At 52.9% G+C, this 20,723-nt stretch overlaps 1 protein-coding gene across 3 annotated transcripts in view; it reads right to left on the reverse strand.

Moving 5' to 3' along the window:
- Window positions 1-20,723, reverse strand: part of RPS6KA2 (ribosomal protein S6 kinase A2) — a 345,870-nt gene that overhangs the window by 279,558 nt on the left and 45,589 nt on the right. The window contains exons 1-2 of one of the 3 annotated variants that reach the window (XM_045500257.1): window positions 11,762-11,828; window positions 11,614-11,664 (exon numbers count right to left, since the gene is read on the reverse strand). In XM_045500257.1, coding sequence (XP_045356213.1) covers window positions 11,614-11,664; window positions 11,762-11,803 — 93 coding nt within the window. In that variant the 5' untranslated portion in view covers window positions 11,804-11,828. Of the gene's footprint in view, window positions 1-1,713; window positions 1,777-11,613; window positions 11,665-11,761; window positions 11,829-20,723 lie in introns of those variants that run through there. The other 2 variants (XM_045500255.1, XM_045500259.1) reach the window with 2 other exon arrangements.

Genomic DNA, 20,723 nt, shown 5'->3' on the forward strand with positions numbered 1-20,723 from the left:
GTCGGTTAAGCGTCCGACTTCAGCCAGGTCACGATCTCGCGGTCCGTGAGTTCGAGCCCCGCGTCGGGCTCTGGGCTGATGGCTCAGAGCCTGGAGCCTGTTTCCGGTTCTGTGTCTCCCTCTCTCTCTGACCCTCCCCCATTCATGCTCTCTCTCTGTCCCAAAGATAAATAAACGTTGAAAAAAAAAATTTTTTTTAAATATTTCCATGTATAAAGATCCACAAGTAAAATTATTAACCCCAAATCTACATATAGCAAGCACAGACACGTTTAGAGATATTTACTAAAGCCAGTGAATCACAACATTTCTTGTCCAACGTAAAAAAAGTTATACGAAGTTAAAGAAAACAGATTTTCTTCAAAAAGTGTTGAGACTCACAAATCCCAGACTTATGTTGGTATGCTGGTGATTTAAAAAAACAAACAAACAAACCTGCAGCTCATAATTCTCTTTCAAAAGAGGTTCAATTCGGGCGCCTGGGTGGTTCCGTCAGTTAAGCATCCGACTTCAGCTCAGGTCACGATCTCACGGTTCCCGGGTTCGAGCCCCACGTGGGGCTCTGTGCTGACAGCTCGGAGCCTGGAGCCTGCTTCGTATTCTGTGTCTCCCTCTCTCTCTCTGCCCCTCCCCCGCTCATGCTCTGTCTCTCTCTCTCAAAAATAAACATTAAACAGAATTTAAAAAATAATAATAACAAATAAGAGAGATCCAATTCAGGGCACCTGGGCGGCTCAGTCGGTTGAGCAACTGATTTCGGCTCCGCTCACGATCTCAAGGTTTGCGGGTTCGAGCCCCGCTCTGGGCTCTGCACGCACAGTGTGGAGCCGGCTTGGGATTCTCTGTTTCCCTCTCTCTCTGCCCCTCCCCCACTCACGTTCTCTCTTTCCCAAAACTCAATAAACATTTTTTAAAAAGAGATAACAATTCAAAGTAACTTCCCTAACAAATCCAACAGACAGCCTACAGTCGGTCTGCCTGAGCCGGCTTTTTGTACCCTGACACAGCGCACGGGACTGTACGTGTTAGAGTTATCTCACCTACAAGCGGGGACGCGGGGGGCGGGAGAAGTGGGGAGGGCGTGTGTCACAGGCCGAGTCTCAGTTTGGGAAGGCGCGAGTGCTCTGGACGCACAGTGATGACGGCTGCACCGCCAAGCGAACGCGCGTAATGCCACCACACAGGATGCCGGAAACGATTTAAATGGTCAAATTTTATGTTACGTGCGTTTTACGACAGTAGAGCCGTTTTTTAAAAACGAAAAAAAAGAATTTAAGGGCCAACTGCTAAATCTGATTCTCTCCTACGACTTTGCCTTTTCAGCAAGGGTTTCAGTAAAGGTCAACTTCGTCACATTGCGTTCCCTTTGCTTCTGACATCGCAGAACGACTGGGTGACGCGTCCTCCGAGGACGCCAACGGTGCATCCGTTCGGGCTCTAACACCCCCTCGAAAGCCAGGCAAGTGAAAACGGCAACAGTCTGAATGGAGTTGCCGACCTGCTCTCGGTGTCCCCCGTGACCGGCGACACCGGCGCGGGCGCGCGTCGCGAGGCGCAGAATCTCACTCTACCCCACGGAACAGTTTGGAGCTTAGGGCTCGCTGCCCAGCATCTAGGACAGCAGTGATTTCCCGGCAGCAAATTAAAACCGCGGCGACCTCCCCCGGTATTCCCAGCCGAGGGCGAGGTTCCCCCCCGCCCCCGCCCACTTACCTTCCTGAGAAAGAGTTGCTGCAGTTTCCTGTGCGGCAGCCTGATCATCGTCCTCTCTGCCCCGAGCCCGGGGGGCCGGTCCCGCAGGGCGACCCAGCCATCCCTCCAGCACCCCCTGCAGGCTCCGGCCTCCGCCTCGCCCCTGCCCGCCAGCGGCACAGACCCCAGCGGGGGGGCGGGAGCCCCACTTCCTCCGCCCAGGCGGTGAGGTGCGAGGCTCTGGCGGAGATAAACCTGAACCTGGCGGGCTCCCAGGCGACAGGAGAGAGCCGAGAAGCAGCGCCTGGAGGCCGTCCATGTCTCGGAGCCCAGGCGCGCGAGCTCGCTCCGCTGAGTCCTGCCAGCCGTCAACACCACGTGCTTCACGAGCAACGAGTCGGCTGTTCCAGGCTGTCAGACTCCCGGCAGGGGTCGCCCGGAGACCCCTCCCCCAGCCCACCTGCCAAGGCCTGAGCGCCGCCGTCACACCAGGAGGGGACTCGGGAGGAGGGCGGGAAACACGCTCGCGTATGTCTCAGGTGGCACTCGGTCAACTAATGGGCACCGACGAGGCAAGGACCGCACTTTCCGCGGTCTGAGCCCTTTGAGGAACGCCTCCACCGCGCGCACGCACACACATGCACACCGACACTTGTGCATGCACGCGGGCACCCGCATGCACAGACGCTTCTGCACACACACCTCGACGCTTGTGCTTGCACACGTGCACACACATCAACACTTGTGCGTGTACACGCATACACACTCACACATCGGCACTTGGCGTGCACACGTACACACGCAGATGACACTTGTGTATGTGCAAGTGGCACACACGCACATCGACGCTTGCACACATGCGCCCACACGGACACTTGTGCATGCACACATACGTATGCACACACCCACATCAATGGTTGTCCTTGCACACACATGCACACGCCAACACGTGTGTGCACATGCACACATCCACATCAACACTTATGCGTGCACATGTACACACACACATCAACACGTGCGTGTGCATGTATATGCAAGCACATCAACACTTGTGCGTGTACACGCATACACACTCACACACCGGCACTTGTGCATGCACATGTACACACGCAATTGACACTTGTGTATGTGCACGTGGCACACACACGTCGACGCTTGCACACATGCGCGCACACGGACACTTGTGCATGCACACACATACGTATGCACACACCCACATCGATGGTTGTCCTTGCACACACATGCACACGTCAACACTTGTGTGCGTGCACATGCACACATCCATGTGTGTGCACATGTGCGTGCACATGTACACTTATGCATGCGCATGTACACACACATCAACACTTGTGCGTGTGCGTGTATACACAAGCACATCAACACTTGTGTGCACATGTGCACACATGCACACTGCCGCTTGTCACACATGGACATTGGTGCTTGCACACGTGCACACACATCAACACTTGTGCGTGTGCATACATGTACTGACACTTGCGTGTGCACGCACTTGCACGTGCTGGCACTTGTGCACACACGTGTGCACCGACTTTCTGTCTTCAAGTACACACTACTGCAGGCTACCTTGGAGTACAGCCTGCCTGGGCAACAACAAAGTCTGCTTTGCCCTCCTGGGGAAAACGGAGCACCCTCACCTCCCGAGAACAGGCAGCCCTTTCTGGCTGTCCCTCCCCGCGACCCTGGTCTTGGCCACGGCTGAGCATGCAACCTGTGTGCACGGAGTGAGGGCAGGGTCAGACCTGTGAGGACACTGTGTGAGACTTCTGGGAGTTTCTAAAGCTTCCTGTAGGTACCTAAATCGGCCCCTCCTCTGAAGGCCTAAAGACGCAGCATGGAAAAGGTGCCAGCCGACAATCAGCTTCTAGGTGACAGATACAGTAGAAGTCACCGTTGTGGACGTGGCTGTGGAAATACACTGCTTTAAAAAGGTAGGGCCTGGGAAGAAGGCATCAAAGACAAAGAGGAAACTGAAGACGAAATGGACAGAACCTGCCCTGATTCAGGGCGGGACACATGACAGGTGGCGGCACAGGATAGCAGTGGCCGTCCCGTCCCTTCCTTACACCACAATCTTGAAGGATACGTCTTTTCCAAATGAAAGTCGTTGTACGTCTGTCCGTTTTGTTGTAACCAAACCCCTTTCCATTCATTCTGCGGTCTCCAGACCACAAATACCGTATGTTCTTTCCCCCAGGAGGCAGAACCGATTAGCACACATTTATCCATGTAAATGTCCTGTTTGCAAGGGTGCACGTGTGCGTACACACACACACACACACACACACACACACCTCAGAAGACACGTAGAAAGCTTTGGAAAGACTAATTACCAGGTTAGCCATTCCGAGGGGCATTCTAAGGCAGAATTTGTATTAATCATACTCCTTATTAAAAAGACTTTCTTAGGTGGGGGCGCCTGGGTGGCTCAGTCGGTTGAGCATCCGACTTCAGCTCAGGTCATGATCTCACGGTTCGTGGGTTCAAGCCCCACGTCGGGCTCTGTGCTGACAGCTCGGAGCCTGGAGCCTGTTTCCGATTCTGTGTCTCCCTCTCTCTCAGCCCCTTCCACCACTTGCACTGGGTCTCCATCTCTTTCTCTCTCAAAAATAAACCTAAAAAATAATTTTTTAAACGCATGGTTTGTTCATAGGCTGAATTATGTCAGTAGAGAAAAATGCCCCTTTTAAAAAATCTATTGCTTTTTGCTACTGAAAGCTGGCAAAAAATACTAACATAGGGGAAGTGACAGAAACGAGTGTTCTCCCTGTTCACAACAAATTTCTTATCTCTTAGTTTGCCTGGGTCCAGACAGTCTCCGCACGTTTCAGTCTTGAATCCTCAAACCATCGGGAGCTTAAGAAACATTCTAGTGCCGTTCCTTTCCCCTAAAATTAATCCACATCTCACCCTTTTGAAAGTTCTGGATCTGAAAGTCTGTACGCAGCTTTTCACAGACAGAAGCCGTCATTCTGGGAACAGGCTCCACCACCACGGAGGACGCAGCTCACACCGCAGACGGACCCGCAGCCCAGTCCCGTCCCGCAGGCGGCTCTGCAGGGGCTTTGAGAACGTGGCCTCTGCAAGCCCTACTCCACGGCACTTCTGAGTCGAAGGAGGACAATACCAAGCATGTCCCTTAAAACCCGGGCTCCAGTGGTCCTGCCTGGACACTTCAGTTATGTCAACGGTCCTTCACTCTGGCAGAAGAATATCTTATCCAGGCTTGACTGGAACTGAGAATTTTTTACTGGGTTTGTGTTGGGCGGAGGGAGGGTCGTTAAGGTTGCCGTGTTATCACAAACGCAGGAGAACTAACCGTTTATGTTCTCTGTCTGTAACCCACGCAGCCCCTTGAGAAAGAAACTCATGTCACGTGGGGGCTGGTCACAGCGTAGTTGACATCAGCGTCGCCTGGGGTCGTGGCTCTTCGGGAGGAGAGCGGGCTTGTCTGGAGCCACAAACGTTTTCTTTGATTATTTTCCACGCGGAATAAAATTAAAGGCCTCCGCATCCACTTCTAAGGGAGGATCTATCTGGTCTTCCATAAAAGAAGGAATCCCAAGAGACAGACGATAAGCGACTCGGCAAAATCAGAGAGAAGTTCAGCACAGCTCCCGGCGGGCTTGTCCGCGTGGAGATGCCCAGCCTGGTCCGGCCGCGGACTGTGAGGGGGCACGAGGGCCGCCGCCTTTCCCCGGGCCCAGGGGACCGCACGCCACAGAAAACATGGAAAGAGCTCAGCCGAAAGTGTCATCTTTTCTGGGGGTGCCTGGGTGGCTCAGCTGCTCAAGCGTCCAACTCTTGATTTCAGCTCAGGGCGTGCTCTACAATTCGTGAGTTCGAGCCCCGCGTCTGGCTCTGTGCTGACAGTGAGGAGGCTGCTTGGGATTCTCTCTCTCCCTCTACCCCTCCCCCGCTCGCATGTGTGTGCGCGCTCTCTCTCTCTCTCTCCCTCCCTCTCTGAAGATGTTTTTTTAAATGTCATCTTTTCTGCACGACACATTTTGCCCGAATCACTTGAAACAGCGTGCTCTCCGACGATTCTCACTCTCTGTCTTCACCTGGTGGCAGTGTGGGTGAGCACAGAAGCCGCAGGGCGGGAAGAATGGGGAATCGAGCGTCTGGATGATCCTGTCCTAAAATCACCAGGCTCGTGACAGGATTCTGAGTTGTCCTAACAACTCCAACTCCCAGCAGGGTGAAAAAGTGGTTATCGAAGGCTCAGTGCTTTTGAAAATGCATTAGCAAAACAGATCGGGTCTCTGATCCCCAGCTAAACAGCGGTCACGGTAAATCCAGTGGCTTTGAGATGCAGCCCTTTCCTTCTTAATGGAATTTAATTGCAGGTATATGTAAGCACGTGAACTCAATGTTGTCATGGAGACTGTGGCAAGAGATTGCCTTCTATTTTATGCCATGGGAAATCTCCATGACAATCCCGGCTTATTCACGTCCCAAATACTTTTTCAAAGACATTATTTTGAAACACTACTCCCGCCGTTCACTGGCCGCTGCTTTAAAGGGATAGTCGTCGCTGTCACACTGGGCATCCGACCCTGAGCAACAGAACTACGGTGTTTGCACAATTAGGCCCAAGACACGCACCAGCGGATCACAATGGGACAGAGAGGGAAGGAGAGGAGGCTAAACCCGGGAAGCTAAACCCGGCAGGGTTAGCGCTCAACCAGCAGATGCACGGGTCAGGATGGGAAGTACACCGCCGTGTGGGCGCCGGCTCCCCAAGCACGGGAGCTGAAGCACCAGTGATTCTCTGCAAAATGGAAAGGAATTCAACACGAATGGGCAGCTTCTACTAACGTGAGGGGAAGTGCTTGTAAAAGGAATCTGGTGGGGCGCACCTGGCCGGCTCGGTCGGTTGAGCATCTGACCCTTGATTTCAGCTCAGGTCGTGATCCCAGGGTCTTGGGATCAAGTCGCGAGTTAGGCTCCTCACTGAGGGTAGAGCCTGCTTGCGATTCTCTCTCTCTCTCTCTCTCTCTCTCTCTCTCTCTCTCTCTCTCTCTCCTCTCTCTCTCTCTCTCTCTCTCTCTGCCTCTCCCCTACTCACACACTCTCTCTCAAATAAAAAAATTTTTGCAAAAGGAATCTGGAGACCAACAGCAATGAATATATCTTCACCGTATCAACTATAAAATACTTATTATGTGTGCACGTCCATAGATGTCTAAACACGGATGAAAGGAAAACAAAGTACGTGAAGGCTCTGACCATTTATGTCGATTTCAGTTGCATCCAGTTCGCAGACGCCCAGCAGGCAACGCGGTCTCGCGGTCTCACCAAGGCCACGTTTGCCAAGTAGCTAAGTGAGGAGAGGGTGGGACTACGTGCCAGCGCACGGGCCTCCAGTCTGGTCCTTTCTGAACCCCACGGCACTGCCACGCTGCTGGCCGGCACGGGGGGTGCAGGGAATGGTGTGAAGAACGGTCGCTGGGCACTGAGGAAGGAAAATGCCCAGAAGGAAAACCATCCAGAAGAATCACAGTGTTGCACGAACACCGTGCATCTCGAGAAAGGAATGCGGACTCGGCTGGGAACACCCGTAGAAGCAACTGTGGGTGTTGACGGTGGAAGGACACAAAATCTGCAGACTACAGGGGACCCTGGGTGGCTCAGCGGGTTGAGCGTCCAACTTCTGCTCAGGTCATGATCTCACGGTGTGTGAGTTCAAGTCCTGCCTCGGGCTCTGTGCTGATGGCTCAGAGCCCGGAGCCTGCTTCGGATTCTGTGTCTCCCTCTCTCTCTGCCCCTCCCCTGCTCGTGCTCGGTCTCTCAAAAATAAACAAACATTAAAATTTTTTTTTAAAAAATCTGTAGACTACAACGTTGTGTTTCTGAAGCAGGGAACCATGGGTGGGAGCAGCTCAGTGCCACCAGGGCTGCTGCCCCCGCCAGGACCCCCCCCCCAACCCCCGCATGGCTGGGCTCCATCAAGCAGTGGGTCCTATGTGAGTCTCCAGCCAGGAGCTCACCAACAGCGTCCCCCCAGCTGCTCCCACCTCTGACGCTTTTAATAACACTACTGTTTTTTGTCTTTTTTTTTTAAGTTTATTTATTTTTGAGAGAGAGACAGAGTATGAGCAGAGGAGGGGCAGAGAGAGAGAGGGAGGCACAGAATCCGAAGCAGCTCCAGGCTCCGAGCTGTCAGCACAGAGCCTGACGCGGGGCTCGAACCCATAGACCGTGAGATCATGACCTGAGCCAAAGTTGGACGCTTAACCAACTGAGCCACCCAGGCACCCCTACATTTATTTATTTTTGATAGAGCCAGAGCAGAAGCGGGGCAGGGTCATAGAGAGGGAGACACAGAATCCGAAGCAGGCTCCAGGCTCTGAGCTGTCAGCACAGAGCCCGACGTGGGGCTCGAACTCACAAACCGTGAGATCACAGCATGAGCTGAAGTCAGACGCTTAACCGACTGAGCCACCCAGGCGCCCCAACGGAGGTCAGCGTATGGGAGGAAGCCACAAGACAAGTTACAAATTCAAACAGAAAGATCCTTTCGAGTTGCTTGGATACATAATTACGTCCACATCTCTTACGCTGCATTAGTAAACTGCAATCACTTGTCAGCTGCCCGAGCCACGCAGGCGCCCCTCTCCTTGTTATAAAATCAAACAAAGAGGGAGAAGAAATTCAGTTAGCTGCTGAACCGACAGCCCTTGCAGGTTTAGCGGGACACACCGCTGTCTGCCGTATCCGCAGCTTCCACGACGCACCTCGTAAAATAATCACATTTCTCATCAGGGCGCTGCGAGCACCTGCTTACGCCCCAGCAGCCAAAACGCACCAGGATTTTAGACAGGAGACCCTGCAATCCTCTCTCGTGGTGAACAGTCTGCTGAACACAGACCTGCAGAGAAGCGGGGAGAAGGGGGGAAAGATACGAAGGGAAACTCTTCGCGCACTGCTCTCACCACCTTTTCCAGATCCGGAATGCTCCCAGGTGACGCTGCGTGAGGTTGGATTCGTGTGCGTTCATTCTGAACATAAGAGGGGCCTCCTACCGGGGCGCCCGGGAGGCTCAGTCGGCTGGGCATCCGACTCTTGATGTCGGCTCAGGTCGTGACCTCACGGTTTGTGGGATCGAGCCCCACGCGTGGCTGCTTGCTAAGCGCGGGGCCTGCTTGAGATTCTCTCTCTCCCTCCACCCCTCTCCCCTGCTCACTCTCTCTAAAATAATAAAACAAATAAAAATTTTAAAAAAAGAAAGAAGGGACCCCCTGCCCATCAACCCAAGGCGACTCTGAAAACATGGCCAAGTGCTAGAGGGGTCAGGGTCAGGCTGGCCACCGGCTTCTGCAACACTGCTTCCGGGCCCCTCCCAGAGCCTCGACCCAAATAAGGTCAGAAAACAAGGCCCCACAGAGATGGGTCTTCTTGGAAATCCTTCTACCTCTGACCATGGCTCTTACCGTAACAGGCGTGTGGGACTGGTCACTGGGGATGATTCACGAGTGACACCCACGCCCACCAGACACAGTCTTGTCCACTTGCCTACGTCCATCTCTGTGGCCAAGAGACGAGGACCACAGGCAGCGTGGAAACTCCTCGCTCCTGCTGCCCAGGGCCAGTCCGAGGGCGGAGAAGACAGGCAGAACGACGAAACTTTATCTTCCCGGGAGACACGGTTCCTCGCCGACCGTAGAAAGCCGAGTAGAGCTCTGACAACCACCACCGGTTGGAGCTGAACCGTTTTTTTCTTGATCAGATCATAAGCAAGACTGAAAAATGGTTATGAGGAAGGCAGAGCAGGGCCGCCCCTCCCACTACAACACTCTCATCCCCGAGCTTACTCACATTAGGAGGCAACGCGAAATAGTATTCAGGCACCTGTCTAGCCCCTTAACTAAAATAACCAGAACACCTTGAGATGTTACAGGACCCTAAATCAGTTATCACCAACCTTCAATGCTACGGACAGCATTTTTGTGTCTGATAAGGAAGATCTAATTCACACAAGAAAATAGTATAGAGAAACTTTTCTTCAACCAAGTTCTTAGTGTTGAGCTATTTATAAAACATTAGAGGGGCGCCTGGGTGGCGCAGTCGGTTAAGCGTCCGACTTCAGCCAGGTCACGATCTCGCGGTCCGTGAGTTCGAGCCCCGCGTCGGGCTCTGGGCTGATGGCTCAGAGCCTGGAGCCTGTTTCCAATTCTGTGTCTCCCTCTCTCTCTGCCCCTCCCCCGTTCCTGCTCTGTTTCTCTCTGTCCCAAAAATAAATAAACGTTGAAAAAAAAAATTAAAAAAAAAAAAAAAACATTAGATGGACACGGGAGTACCACGAGTATGTAAAAGGTACAACGTGGGGTTCAGTGGAAAGCTTTGTTCACATGGATGTCAGCCATCAAATGCAAGACTGACCGTTCACACAAGTGGCTTCTTTGCATCCAGGAATACAGGCTCCTGGGATCGGCGGTGACTCCGTATTGCCCCACGGGACTTGCAGACCCACGGAGGAGATGCTGAGACACCCATCGCTTCTCTGTGCTGCTTCCGAGATGCACACCAAGCAGGACAGCCCCTACCCCAACAAGGCTGGTGACGTAGGGCCCCCAGAAAGCTGCCAGATGCTTAGTAGGGTTTGTAAGTGTGTATTTTGTGTTTTTCCATTTTTTTTTAATGTTTATTTTTGAGAGAGAGCGAGCGAGCATGAGCAGGGGAGGGACAGAGAAAGAGACAGAAGATCTGAAGCAGGCTCTGTACTAACAGCAGAGCCTGATATGGGGCTCGAACTCACAAACCGCGAGATCATGACCTGAGCCGAAGTCGGACGCTCAAACATCTGAGCCACTGAGGTGCCCCCATGTGTATTTTGTTTAGCATGAACCAGCTATAGCCTGATGCAATCACATACATTAAACCTGAGCAAAACCCAGGGTTTTGGGGTTTTTTTTTAATGTTTATTTATTTACCTTTGAGAGAGAGAGAGAGACAGAGAATCCCGAGCAAGCTCCATGCCAACAGCACAGAATCCAACGTGGGGCTCGAACCCACGAACTGTGAGCTCACGACCTGAGCCGAAATCAAGAGCTGGACAGTTAACCGACAGAGCCACCCAGGCGCCCCAAAACCCAGGTCTCAAATGACCCGTCTGACACCTGTGGGGACAGGCCCACCGTACCTGCCACGCCTGCCGTGAATATTTAGCCCGACAAACAGAGACACCATCACATCACCCGAACGGGGGGCCATTCCTACTTGGTGGCATCGTGGGAGTCAGGAGAAGAAAACACCCATCAGCCCACCTCATAAAACTTCTTTTTTATAACGTTACCGTTCAACCCACACCGCTGCTTGAAATATTGAGGGAAATCTACCTTCTTCGCCCAAAGGGGCCCGTTTTAGGCCTAATCCCTCGAAAAGCTCCGGGGTGAGAGCCCGAGCCCCGCACGCGGCCCGTAGGCTCCTGGAGCTGGCTGGCCACCGACCCCGCAGGCAGACGGCACGGGGCCAGCCCCCCACCCCAACTTGACCTGCCTCGAGGTCTCCCTTCGCCGTCGTGACTCTCGCTTATTTTGAAGGCGCGCAGTAGAGTTTTCAAAGGTACAACACATGGTGTCCCCGGAGACCCCCAAGTTCAGAACAACACGTGCCGGCTTCGCAGACAGCAGAACGCTCCCAGCTGAGCGCACGAGGCGGACCCCGGCTGCAAGGACGCATTACTGCGCAGCGCAGGGCGCACCTGCCCCTCACCCCACGACGGCAGGTGACGGCAGCTTCGGGGTGCGGGGGCCCCGCTTCCCAAGGCATGCGGCCGGCCCTCCCCCACTCGGGGGGGCTCACCGCCAGCCCCGAAGCCGAAAGGGAGCCTCCCACCCCGCCCTCTTCTAAGAGCGAACCTCGCATCCTGGAGGAAGAAAACAAGCCAGCATTTCTTACCTCTAGTGACGCGGCCGACTTGGTCCCAGGCAAGGCGGAGTCACATTTGCCCTGTGGAGGCAGAAAGTGGAGAAAAGAGTCCTTTAAGTCACAGGATGTCACTCACGGGAGCAGGGCTGCCGCTGAGCACGGTTACGCGGACACTCACCGCGCCCGGGAGCTTTTTGCTTCGAAACATTAATCTCCACATGACTTTAAATAATGTGAGGACGCTCTCGAGCCCTCAGGAAGCCTCGCAGTCCACACCGAAAGAGGGGAACTTACACACTTTTGTGCAACTTTTACCCTTCAGCCAGAGGAAGTGATGATGCTTCTATTACCAACCTCAAAACTCAACCAAAAGAACCAAAGAAACAAAACCAGTTACTTGTTTCGTCTCCAGATGCATCGTATTTAATTAGCCGCAGTTGCCCCTAACGGAACTGGACAAACGTTTGGTTTTGTTTGAAATGATTATTTATTTTTAAGAGAGAGAGAGAGAGAGAGAGGGGGGGGGGGTGCGCGCAGGGAGGCGCCTGTGTGGCTCAGTCAAAGCGTCCGACGTTGGCTCAGGTCATGATCTCATGGTTCATGAGTTCGAGCCCCGCATCGGGTTCTGTGCCAACAGCTCAGAGCCTGGAGCCTGCTTGGGATTCTGTGTGTGTGTGTGTGTGTGTGTGTGTGTGTGTGTGTGTGTGTGTCCCCCTTCCCTGCTGAGCTCTGTCTCTCTGTCTCAAAAACAAATAAAATAAAATTTAAAAGAGAGAGAGAGAGAGAAAAGCAGGGGAGGGGCAGAGAGAGAGGGAGAGACACAATCCAAAGCAGGATTCACTGTCAGCACAGAGCCTGATGCAGGGCTCAAACTCACGAATGTGAGATCATGACCTGAGCCAAATCAAGAGTCAGAGGCTTAACTGACTGAGCCTGCCAGGCACCCCTGGACAAACGTTTTGAGGTGACCTGTCCGCTCTCCATTCTATGAAGACGGTCATTCCGGGCTCTGGGACAGGAAGGCCTTTCGTCTGTGAACACACCCCGAAAGAACCACTGAAAACCCAGACTTGCTCAGTCGTGGCGTTCAAGCCCAGGAACACACACATCCGGGCCTCCCCTCCACTTCCCAAGCCTCTCCTTGGCTAGAGTAAAATCCCGAAATTGCCTGAAGAGTTTACTTAGCGACACGTTTTAGGATCTTGAGACCAGAAACCAAGGCTGGTCTCTTCTCCCCCCGCCCCATGCCGCAGGGGCTCAGTGTCCATTCTGTTTCATCCTTCCCCGTTTCCCTTCTGTTCTCTGCTCCTTGGCTCCTACCCGCTGAAAAGCAAGAGACGAAGAAGGAAACCAAACTTCAAATTAGTCTCTTGCGCCCCTCGCTAGTAATTGGGGGTCAAGGGTCAGAAGAGCAGGCTGGGAGAACGCTCCCACAGCGCCGACCGCAGAAAGGCCTCGGATTCCACCGCCAGAGAGGTCTGCACTCCTGGGCAGTGCACCCCAACCCCAACCTGCACCGCCCCGTCTCCCAACACAACCTGCAAACAGCAGTGTTATCAGTGACACCTTTCATTTCTGGCTCTCGACATTCAGTGCCTGTTAGAAACATCCAGAGCTTTACAAACTCCCGGACCCAAGCAATCGGAAGGGCAGGGACCGTCCGGGCATTTCAGTATTTACAGTGCTTCCCAGGCGACACTCGTGTGCCGTCCAGGTTGCGAATGCTTGCTGTCCTCCTTGTCCCCGTTCCTTGTCCCCTGGCTGGACGGTCAGTATTAAACAGCACGAACACGGGCTCTGCTCCCTGCACACCGGCTGGCACTGCACAGGGCGCGTAGAGCAAACACCTGCGGGTCTTGTCCCCAGCAGCAGCCCGCCTCGGTCTTTCTACGGGGAACGAATTCCGAGAAGCCCAGGAGACAGCGCCCCTGCCGTGATCAGCCATCACCGTGTGCAGGGACGTGACTCGGGTCTGGTCACTCTCCGGGCGCAGTGCCCTCTCAGAGGTGGGCATGTGAGGCCTGCCCAGGGCTCCGGCCCTCTCTGTCCTGGGGGCCAGCTTTGCAGATGCTCTGAGTCTGGGATTGCTGTTTGTTTTACCCAGGAAAGGCCCCTGCCTGGGGATGGAGAGAAAGTCGGCGACGTACCCACAGCTTTAGAACCTTTGCGTCAAACCCGCCGGAAGCCATGCCTTTTTCCAAGGACAGAGGCCCGCAGTTGCCCACCTGGTTTGTGCCACTTTGATTTGGTGCCTGTAACCTGAGAAAGAGTGTGAGGCCTGACGCAACATAAATGGTGTGTTTACAAATAAACGCCCGAAAGCAAGAAATGAGAATCCCCAAAGTCCCACAAGACCACACATTCATCCGTGGTCTTATTCAACACCGTGACCAGCCCACCAGCTGGTCACCTTCCACAGGGGCTGGCAGGGGACACCCCACGCGTGACGCCCCTAACCCCGGCTGCCTTGAAGCCCCCAGGACCGTGCATACAGGGTATTCAGTATTTGAGGGGCTCTCCCTGAAAACACGAGATGAATTTGCAGAGTCTCTCATTTACAGTCACAAATCCTCTTTGCCCTTCGTTTTCCGGACCCCGCCCCCTTTGCAAGTAAGACTCAGTGCATTAAACAGGGGCATCAGGTGACTTGGTGACGAGGGGCATCAGGTGACAGGGCTCAGTCTACTTGGTAGTCGGCCGCCGGGCTCAGCTCCTGAGCCAAACATGGGGGGGTGGGAGCCTTTCAACTCCACCAGTGCTGATCCCCGTCCTTATTACTCCTTTCCAATCCAAGATGAGCGGACAGGACGTCCCCCCAGGTCCCACCCTCCTCCCTCGGAGCCCATGTGATTATGGCAGGTGGGGAAGGACGCGGAGGAGGCGGAGGTGAGGAAAGGGAGGGCAGGAGGGATGCTAAGCCAGGTTTCCATCACGAGAGGAGTCAGGCCGGTCCTTCCTCTTCCCGTCAGTCTTGTGACTGTATTTGAGTCCAAATGCACCTGGCATGATTCCAGGAGCATCACGGCCAGATCCCCAGGGAAAAACCAAAGAGGCCGCAGCATAAAACCCTCCACAGAAACGTTGTACTCCAGGCATATTCCACGAAGAGGAAACTTGTCAAACTTGTGTGTGGACAATAAATGAACGGGGGCAAATGTGTTCTCCGAACTTGAAAGAAAAGTATCAGAAATACCTAGACAAGGTATTAATCACCATTCTGGAAAAAAATACGGCTTGAAGATTTTTGCAAAGCTCTCAAAAGCAATCATGTGCCACGGACGAGCGAAAGGCCCCCAACTGTAGTGCCTACAGCGTTTGGAATTTCTAGTCTGGATGACCAAGCTTCACTTGATTCTGTGGGTCCTTTGAGATTGGCCTTTCAGTATATAAAGCTGACAAACCAACTTTGTAATAACCAAGGGGTCTGGCTCGCTCCCAGAGTCCCTGTTTACTAGATGGTGGAGGACCTCACAGACTCTGTGCACCGTCCTCAAAAGCACACTTGGCCAGGTGAGCAGTTGACAGAATGAATATACACTATTATCTCCTCGGTGGAACTAGAACGTGGGATTCGGAAAAGGCTCGGCGCTTTAAGCCGTGATTTGCCTGGAGTACTGCTGTTGCTTTAAATTAACGCAGGTGCACAGGACTGACCACCGAGCTCCCAGGCTGCTTCAGCAGGTGCGGTGGCCGCAAGGGTGGAACTCAGGAGCCCGACCTGCTGGCAGGCTGTTTCCGGCCACCAGACACTGGGCAAGTTACTTACCCACTTGGCCTCAGTTTCCCCATTTGCACAGTTGGGGCAGTACCTGCCTTACGGGGGGGGGGGAGTGGGGACGCGGGGTGACACATTTTAGGCACCTGGCAGGCAGCAGATGATCAGTGTTGGTGACACTGATGCTGCTGATGCAGGAAAAGGAAGGTGTGCCCCAGCCGACCCCAGATCAGAGACGTCATCGAGAACACTGGTGTCGTGTTTCTGGTCTGTGATCCTTTAGGAGTTGACCCTGGAGGCGTCGGACTAGATCTCAGAGTGACTGCGGTCACTCTGGCTGGCGGGGAGGCGTGGCCACGGACGAACAGCAGGTGGCGCCAGAGACTCGGTCTGCGGCCACGCACCAGCTGACTGGGGAGGCCGCGCGGGGCCCCATCTGAATTCTATTTCTTCTAAACAATTAGGCCCTAAATCAATGTCGATCCTGTCATTCTGGAGCCGTTTAGAAACTCCCCAAACAGTTCATGTACGATGCAAGCTTATCCACCCCTTCCTCTGCAGCGTCGATGCTTAAATGTCTTTGGACGGTGGGTGACCTGGGCACACACACATCCACCCCCTCACCCCACCCCCACACACACGCGCTGTGTTGAGTCTGCGTGCCCATGTGTCCTGCAGTCCTGGCTTCTCCCTCCCCACCGACATCGCGTCTGCCGCGGGGACTCCAGCCTGGCCGCCTGCTGCAGGACAGGACCGGCCTTTGTTCTCTGGGGGCTCACAGATGTCTGTGCTCCCCCAGGAATGAAATGCTCAGCTCATCATCAGGAAGGCAGGCTTTTCCAGAGCCAGGCTGCCCTTAGCAGGCCCTCCTCTCCCTCTCCTGGGGGCCCACAGCTTCACAGAACCCTCTTTATTCACCCTGAAGGGTGACACAGGTGATGTAACGGCATCCGCCAGGAAACCCGCCCCCTGTCAGCCAGTTCCTGGCCTGCGGCTTGTGTCTTCTCTAATGAAGCAGGGCCGTGAGGCCATGTGACTAGTCTCTGGGGCAGCCAAGCCAGCACTAGAAAAGGGGGTGTTCTGGATTGCAGCCCGGTGCTCCCTCCCCTCCCCAGGGCCCAGGGGTGGGGTCCACAGCAAAATAGACAGTGGGGGGCTCTCAGAGAACATGCTCATCCTGCAAGCAGTGGAGAAATCCAAGCAAGAAGGACCTCACGGCGCACGCTTACAGACAACAGAGAAACAGAGTGGCTCAGGGAGGGAGGGAGGGAGGGAGGGAGGGAGGGAAGGAAGGAAGGAAGGAAGGAAGGAAGGAAGGAAGGAAGGCAGGCAGGCATAAGAAGGAAGGGAGACCCACAGGGTGAAGGATGGGGACCACAGGGCTGGACGGCCACCACAGCTGCCCCTGGGGACTTCCAGTCTCCGTAATCTTTGAATTTTTCCAAAAAATCGTTCAAAATATTTTTCAAAAACATTTAATTGAGGCCAATTTCACGTAACATAAAATCAACCATTTTGAAACGAACGGTGTCATGAAGCGCATTCACGCCGCCGTGCAACCATCCCCACCGTCCACTTCCAGTTATTCTCATCACCCCACACGAAAAGCCTGAGGAGTCAGGACTCACGCCCACGGCCCCTCCCCCCGGCTCCCGTGACCAGTGAGATGTACGTGCTGCCCACCCTGGACTTGCCCATCGCGGAACCACACAGTGGATGGCTTTGGTGTCTGGTGTCTGGCCCCTCCCCCTCAGCAGGACGCTTCTGAGGTTCCTCAGCTCAAAGCACACGCCACCACTCTGTCCCTTTCTGATGGCCGCGAGGGCTCCACGGTATGGATACACCACACTTGTTCATCTGCTCAGCCACTGATGGAGGCTTGGCGGCTCCCACCTTTTGGTGTCTGTGAACCAGACGTGCCCTGGTTCGAGTCGCCCCTGCCGGCAACCTTGGGTACATATCTAGGTGAATTGTTTTCTTGGGTACATATCTAGGAGTTTGAGTTTTTTGAGGAACTGCCAGATTTTTCCACAGCAGGGGAACCACCTTGCACTCCCACCAGCAATGTGCCAGGGTTCTACTGCTCCACAGTCTCACTCAAAACTTGTTATTTGGCATTTTTCTTTTATTATTATAGTCATCCTGGTGGGGATCTCCTTGTGGTTTTGATTCGCATTTTGCTAATGATTAGCGATGCTGAGTATCATTTCAAGTGCCTTTTGGCCACCCGTATGTGTTCTTTGGAGAAAGGTCTATTCACTCCTTGGCCCTTTTTCAGTTGGGTTGTTTGTCTCTTTGCTGTTCATGGCAGGTTTTGACACTCACGGAGGTACAGGAAAGGAAAGCCTGGCCCTCATAAGCTGAGGGACTGAGCCGGCCATGTGAGGCTGGACCACTGAGTGGCCTCGGAGAGGGGTAAACGGAACAATCCACTGAGCAACATAAGAATAAGGACATTGATCTAACTTGTCTTCAGCTCAGGTTTAAAATATTTTTTTAAGTCATCCCTGAGGGACGCCTGGGTGGCTCAGTCGGTTGAGCGTCCAACTTCAGCTCAAGTCACGATCTCACAGTTCATGAGTTCGAGCCCCACGTCAGGCTCTGTGCTGACAGCTGGGAGCCTGGAGCCTGCTTTCGATTCTGTGTCTCCCTCTGTCTCTCTGCCCCTCCCCGTGCTCTGTCTCTCTCCCTCTCAAAAATAAATAAACATTAATAAAAAATAAAAAATAAATAAAGTCATCCCTAATAACTGAACATGCCATACCTGTCCCTTCCGTGAGTCTGGGGGAATTTACCCTGGCACTGGGTTCAAGTGAAGTTGAACACAAAAGCTGTTCCCACGCCAGGAAGACACCGAAGCCGCCTGGCAGATGCTCGGGACTCGCGCGGGGCTCCCGGGGACGGACGCATCTGGAGCCAGGCCGCAAGGAGTCCGCACGGAACGGGCGAGGCTCCAGAGGTGCTCTCAGTCCACAATTTCAAAACCCAAGGAGAGATGTGGCCTGAGGAAGAGAGAGCGGGCACGTGGGAGCCAGGGTCACACCCAGAGCCTCTGCCAGCAGGGGGGCAGCGTTAAAAAGAACATGAGATGAGTATTTTTAAAATCAAACAAGACGTAGTAGAAGTAAATGTAGACAAGTTGCGATGGTTCGCAGAGAGTATAATTCTCTACAGAATCTGGGAGGACATACTGACAATTTATTAATTCTAACCAGACGGTTGTGACAGGTTGCCGGAAAGAGGAGTTAATATTCAAAAGCTGATAGTGCTTTTGTACATCAGCAAGAAACCGTTTTTTAAAGTCTTTCTTTTTCAGTAATCTCTACACCCAAGGGGGGACTCAAACTTACAACCCTGAGATCAAGAGTTTCACGCTCTGCTGACTGAGCCAGCCGGGCACCCCAAGAGGAAACCATTTAAAGAGATGGCATTTACAATGGCAAAAAAAGAGGCGGGGGGGGGAAGGCAAGAGAAGAGAAGAAAGGACCACCCGTGAAGTATAAAGAGTAAGTGTAACAAAATGTGTAGGACTTTACAGAAAATATGATAAAACCTTTTGAAGGAAATACACAGAAAAAAAAAGAAAACCGGGCAGGTACGGGCACCTTAGCCCTCGCTGGAGTGGTCCCATTTGTGCAAGCAGCCTGGCCCAGCACGCGGGGGCTCAGGGACGGGCAGCCGGACACGAGGGACGAGCATTGCCAGCCAACTCACGGATGCCCTCATACCGCGTACAAAGATAAATTCAAGACCAAAACAGGAAAAAGCTGAACTATGTAAGTTTCAAAAGGACATTCAGGAGATTGTGTTTTTACTTGTACCGCGAAGGCATTTTTCCAGGAAGTCAGACATCCATACGTTGTACTTGTAAAAATCAATAGGTTGGACTACATCTAAGTAAGAAAATTTCGGGTGAACAGAAGACACCACGACCTCAAAACAGGCCACAGACCCGAAGGCTATGCGCCTCCGACCTACACACTCAGAAAGAATTAGCACCAGAGGTATATCGAGGTTAATGCACACGACGGAGAGACACGTTTCCTCTTCATCACATAAGTGAATTCTTCACTCCTACAAATAGCGTAAGTGTGCCAAACCGCATCCAACGGGAGTTGGGGAGTATTTGGAAGAAGAGAAATTCTGCTAAATCGCTAGAGAGAGAATACAGAAGTTCAACCACTTTGGAGACGAATTAGTCAATACCGAGTTAATTTCAAAATGTACGTTATCTTATGGCCCATCAGTTGCACTTTTAAGTATCCAAACAGAGAAATAAACTCTAGTATATGTTCATGGGAAGACACAGGTTTTCCATTGAGCGCTGCTTAAAAGAACAAAAAATGGAAATTATCCGACTTGGCTCCTTGGTGGGGGAGTGGAAAAATAAACTGGTATTTTCATACCAGCAAATGCCACTCGGCACCCGAAGTAAATAAAATAGAACTAAGTGATCAACATGAATAAGTCTCAAAAAGATCACAGAGTTTTTGGAAAAAAGGAAACGTAGACTATGATCCTATCCACATAGAAATTAAAAACACAACCATCATTTATAAGTAGAGACTGTGATGGCCTGAACTGTGCCCCCTCAAACATTCATACGTTGAGGCTGTAACGCCCAGGACCTCAGAACGGAACCCTGTTGGAGAAAGGTCTCTATGCAGGTAATCGAGTCTAGTGAGGTCAGGGGTGTGGACCCTGATCCAAAGGGTCTAGTGTCCTTCTAAGAAGAGGAGATCAGGACACAGAAACGGAAGGAAGACCGTATGTGGACACAGAAGACGCAACGTGCAAGCCAAGGAGAGAGGTCTTAGAAGAAACCAACCTTGACCTTGGACGTCCAGCCTCCAGGACCGTGAGGAAGAAACACCTGTTGCTTAGGCTGCCCAGTCGATGGTACTTGTTACAGCAGCCACAGCCTGGAGAGGAGAATACAGGCAAGAAAAGCGTGCCTTCAGCGAAATCTCCCTACGGCTCGAAGCCCACTGACAGACACCTGCATGCGGACCATGACCTTCCTTCAAGGAACTCACGGCTGCCCTTCGCGCCTTACTCTTTATGTTTTTTTTATTGGAGATTAAAAGTAACCTCACCTTCACAGCAGCCAGCCCCTCAAGGTCCTGGAAGCCTGGCTTCCAAATTCCTTAGAGACCTACTTATCCCTCACCACCCCCCAATCAAAAAGTATATAATCAGTCACTCCTCATGACCCCAGGGCAGCTCTTTCTGCCCACGGGTCCCGTCCCCGTGCTTTAATAAAATTGCCTTTTAGCACCAAAAACGTCTCAAGAATTCTTTCTTAGCCGTCCGCTCTCAAACCCAAACAAACCTTCCATATTTCATAATTCCATCATAGCCGACTAATACGGCCAGGGAGGCCAGATTCCTTTGTGGGCCAGCTGAGAACAACCACGGAAGCAGG

The sequence above is a fragment of the Leopardus geoffroyi genome, chromosome B2, assembly GCF_018350155.1.
Source record: "Leopardus geoffroyi isolate Oge1 chromosome B2, O.geoffroyi_Oge1_pat1.0, whole genome shotgun sequence".
NCBI lineage: Eukaryota > Metazoa > Chordata > Mammalia > Carnivora > Felidae > Leopardus > Leopardus geoffroyi.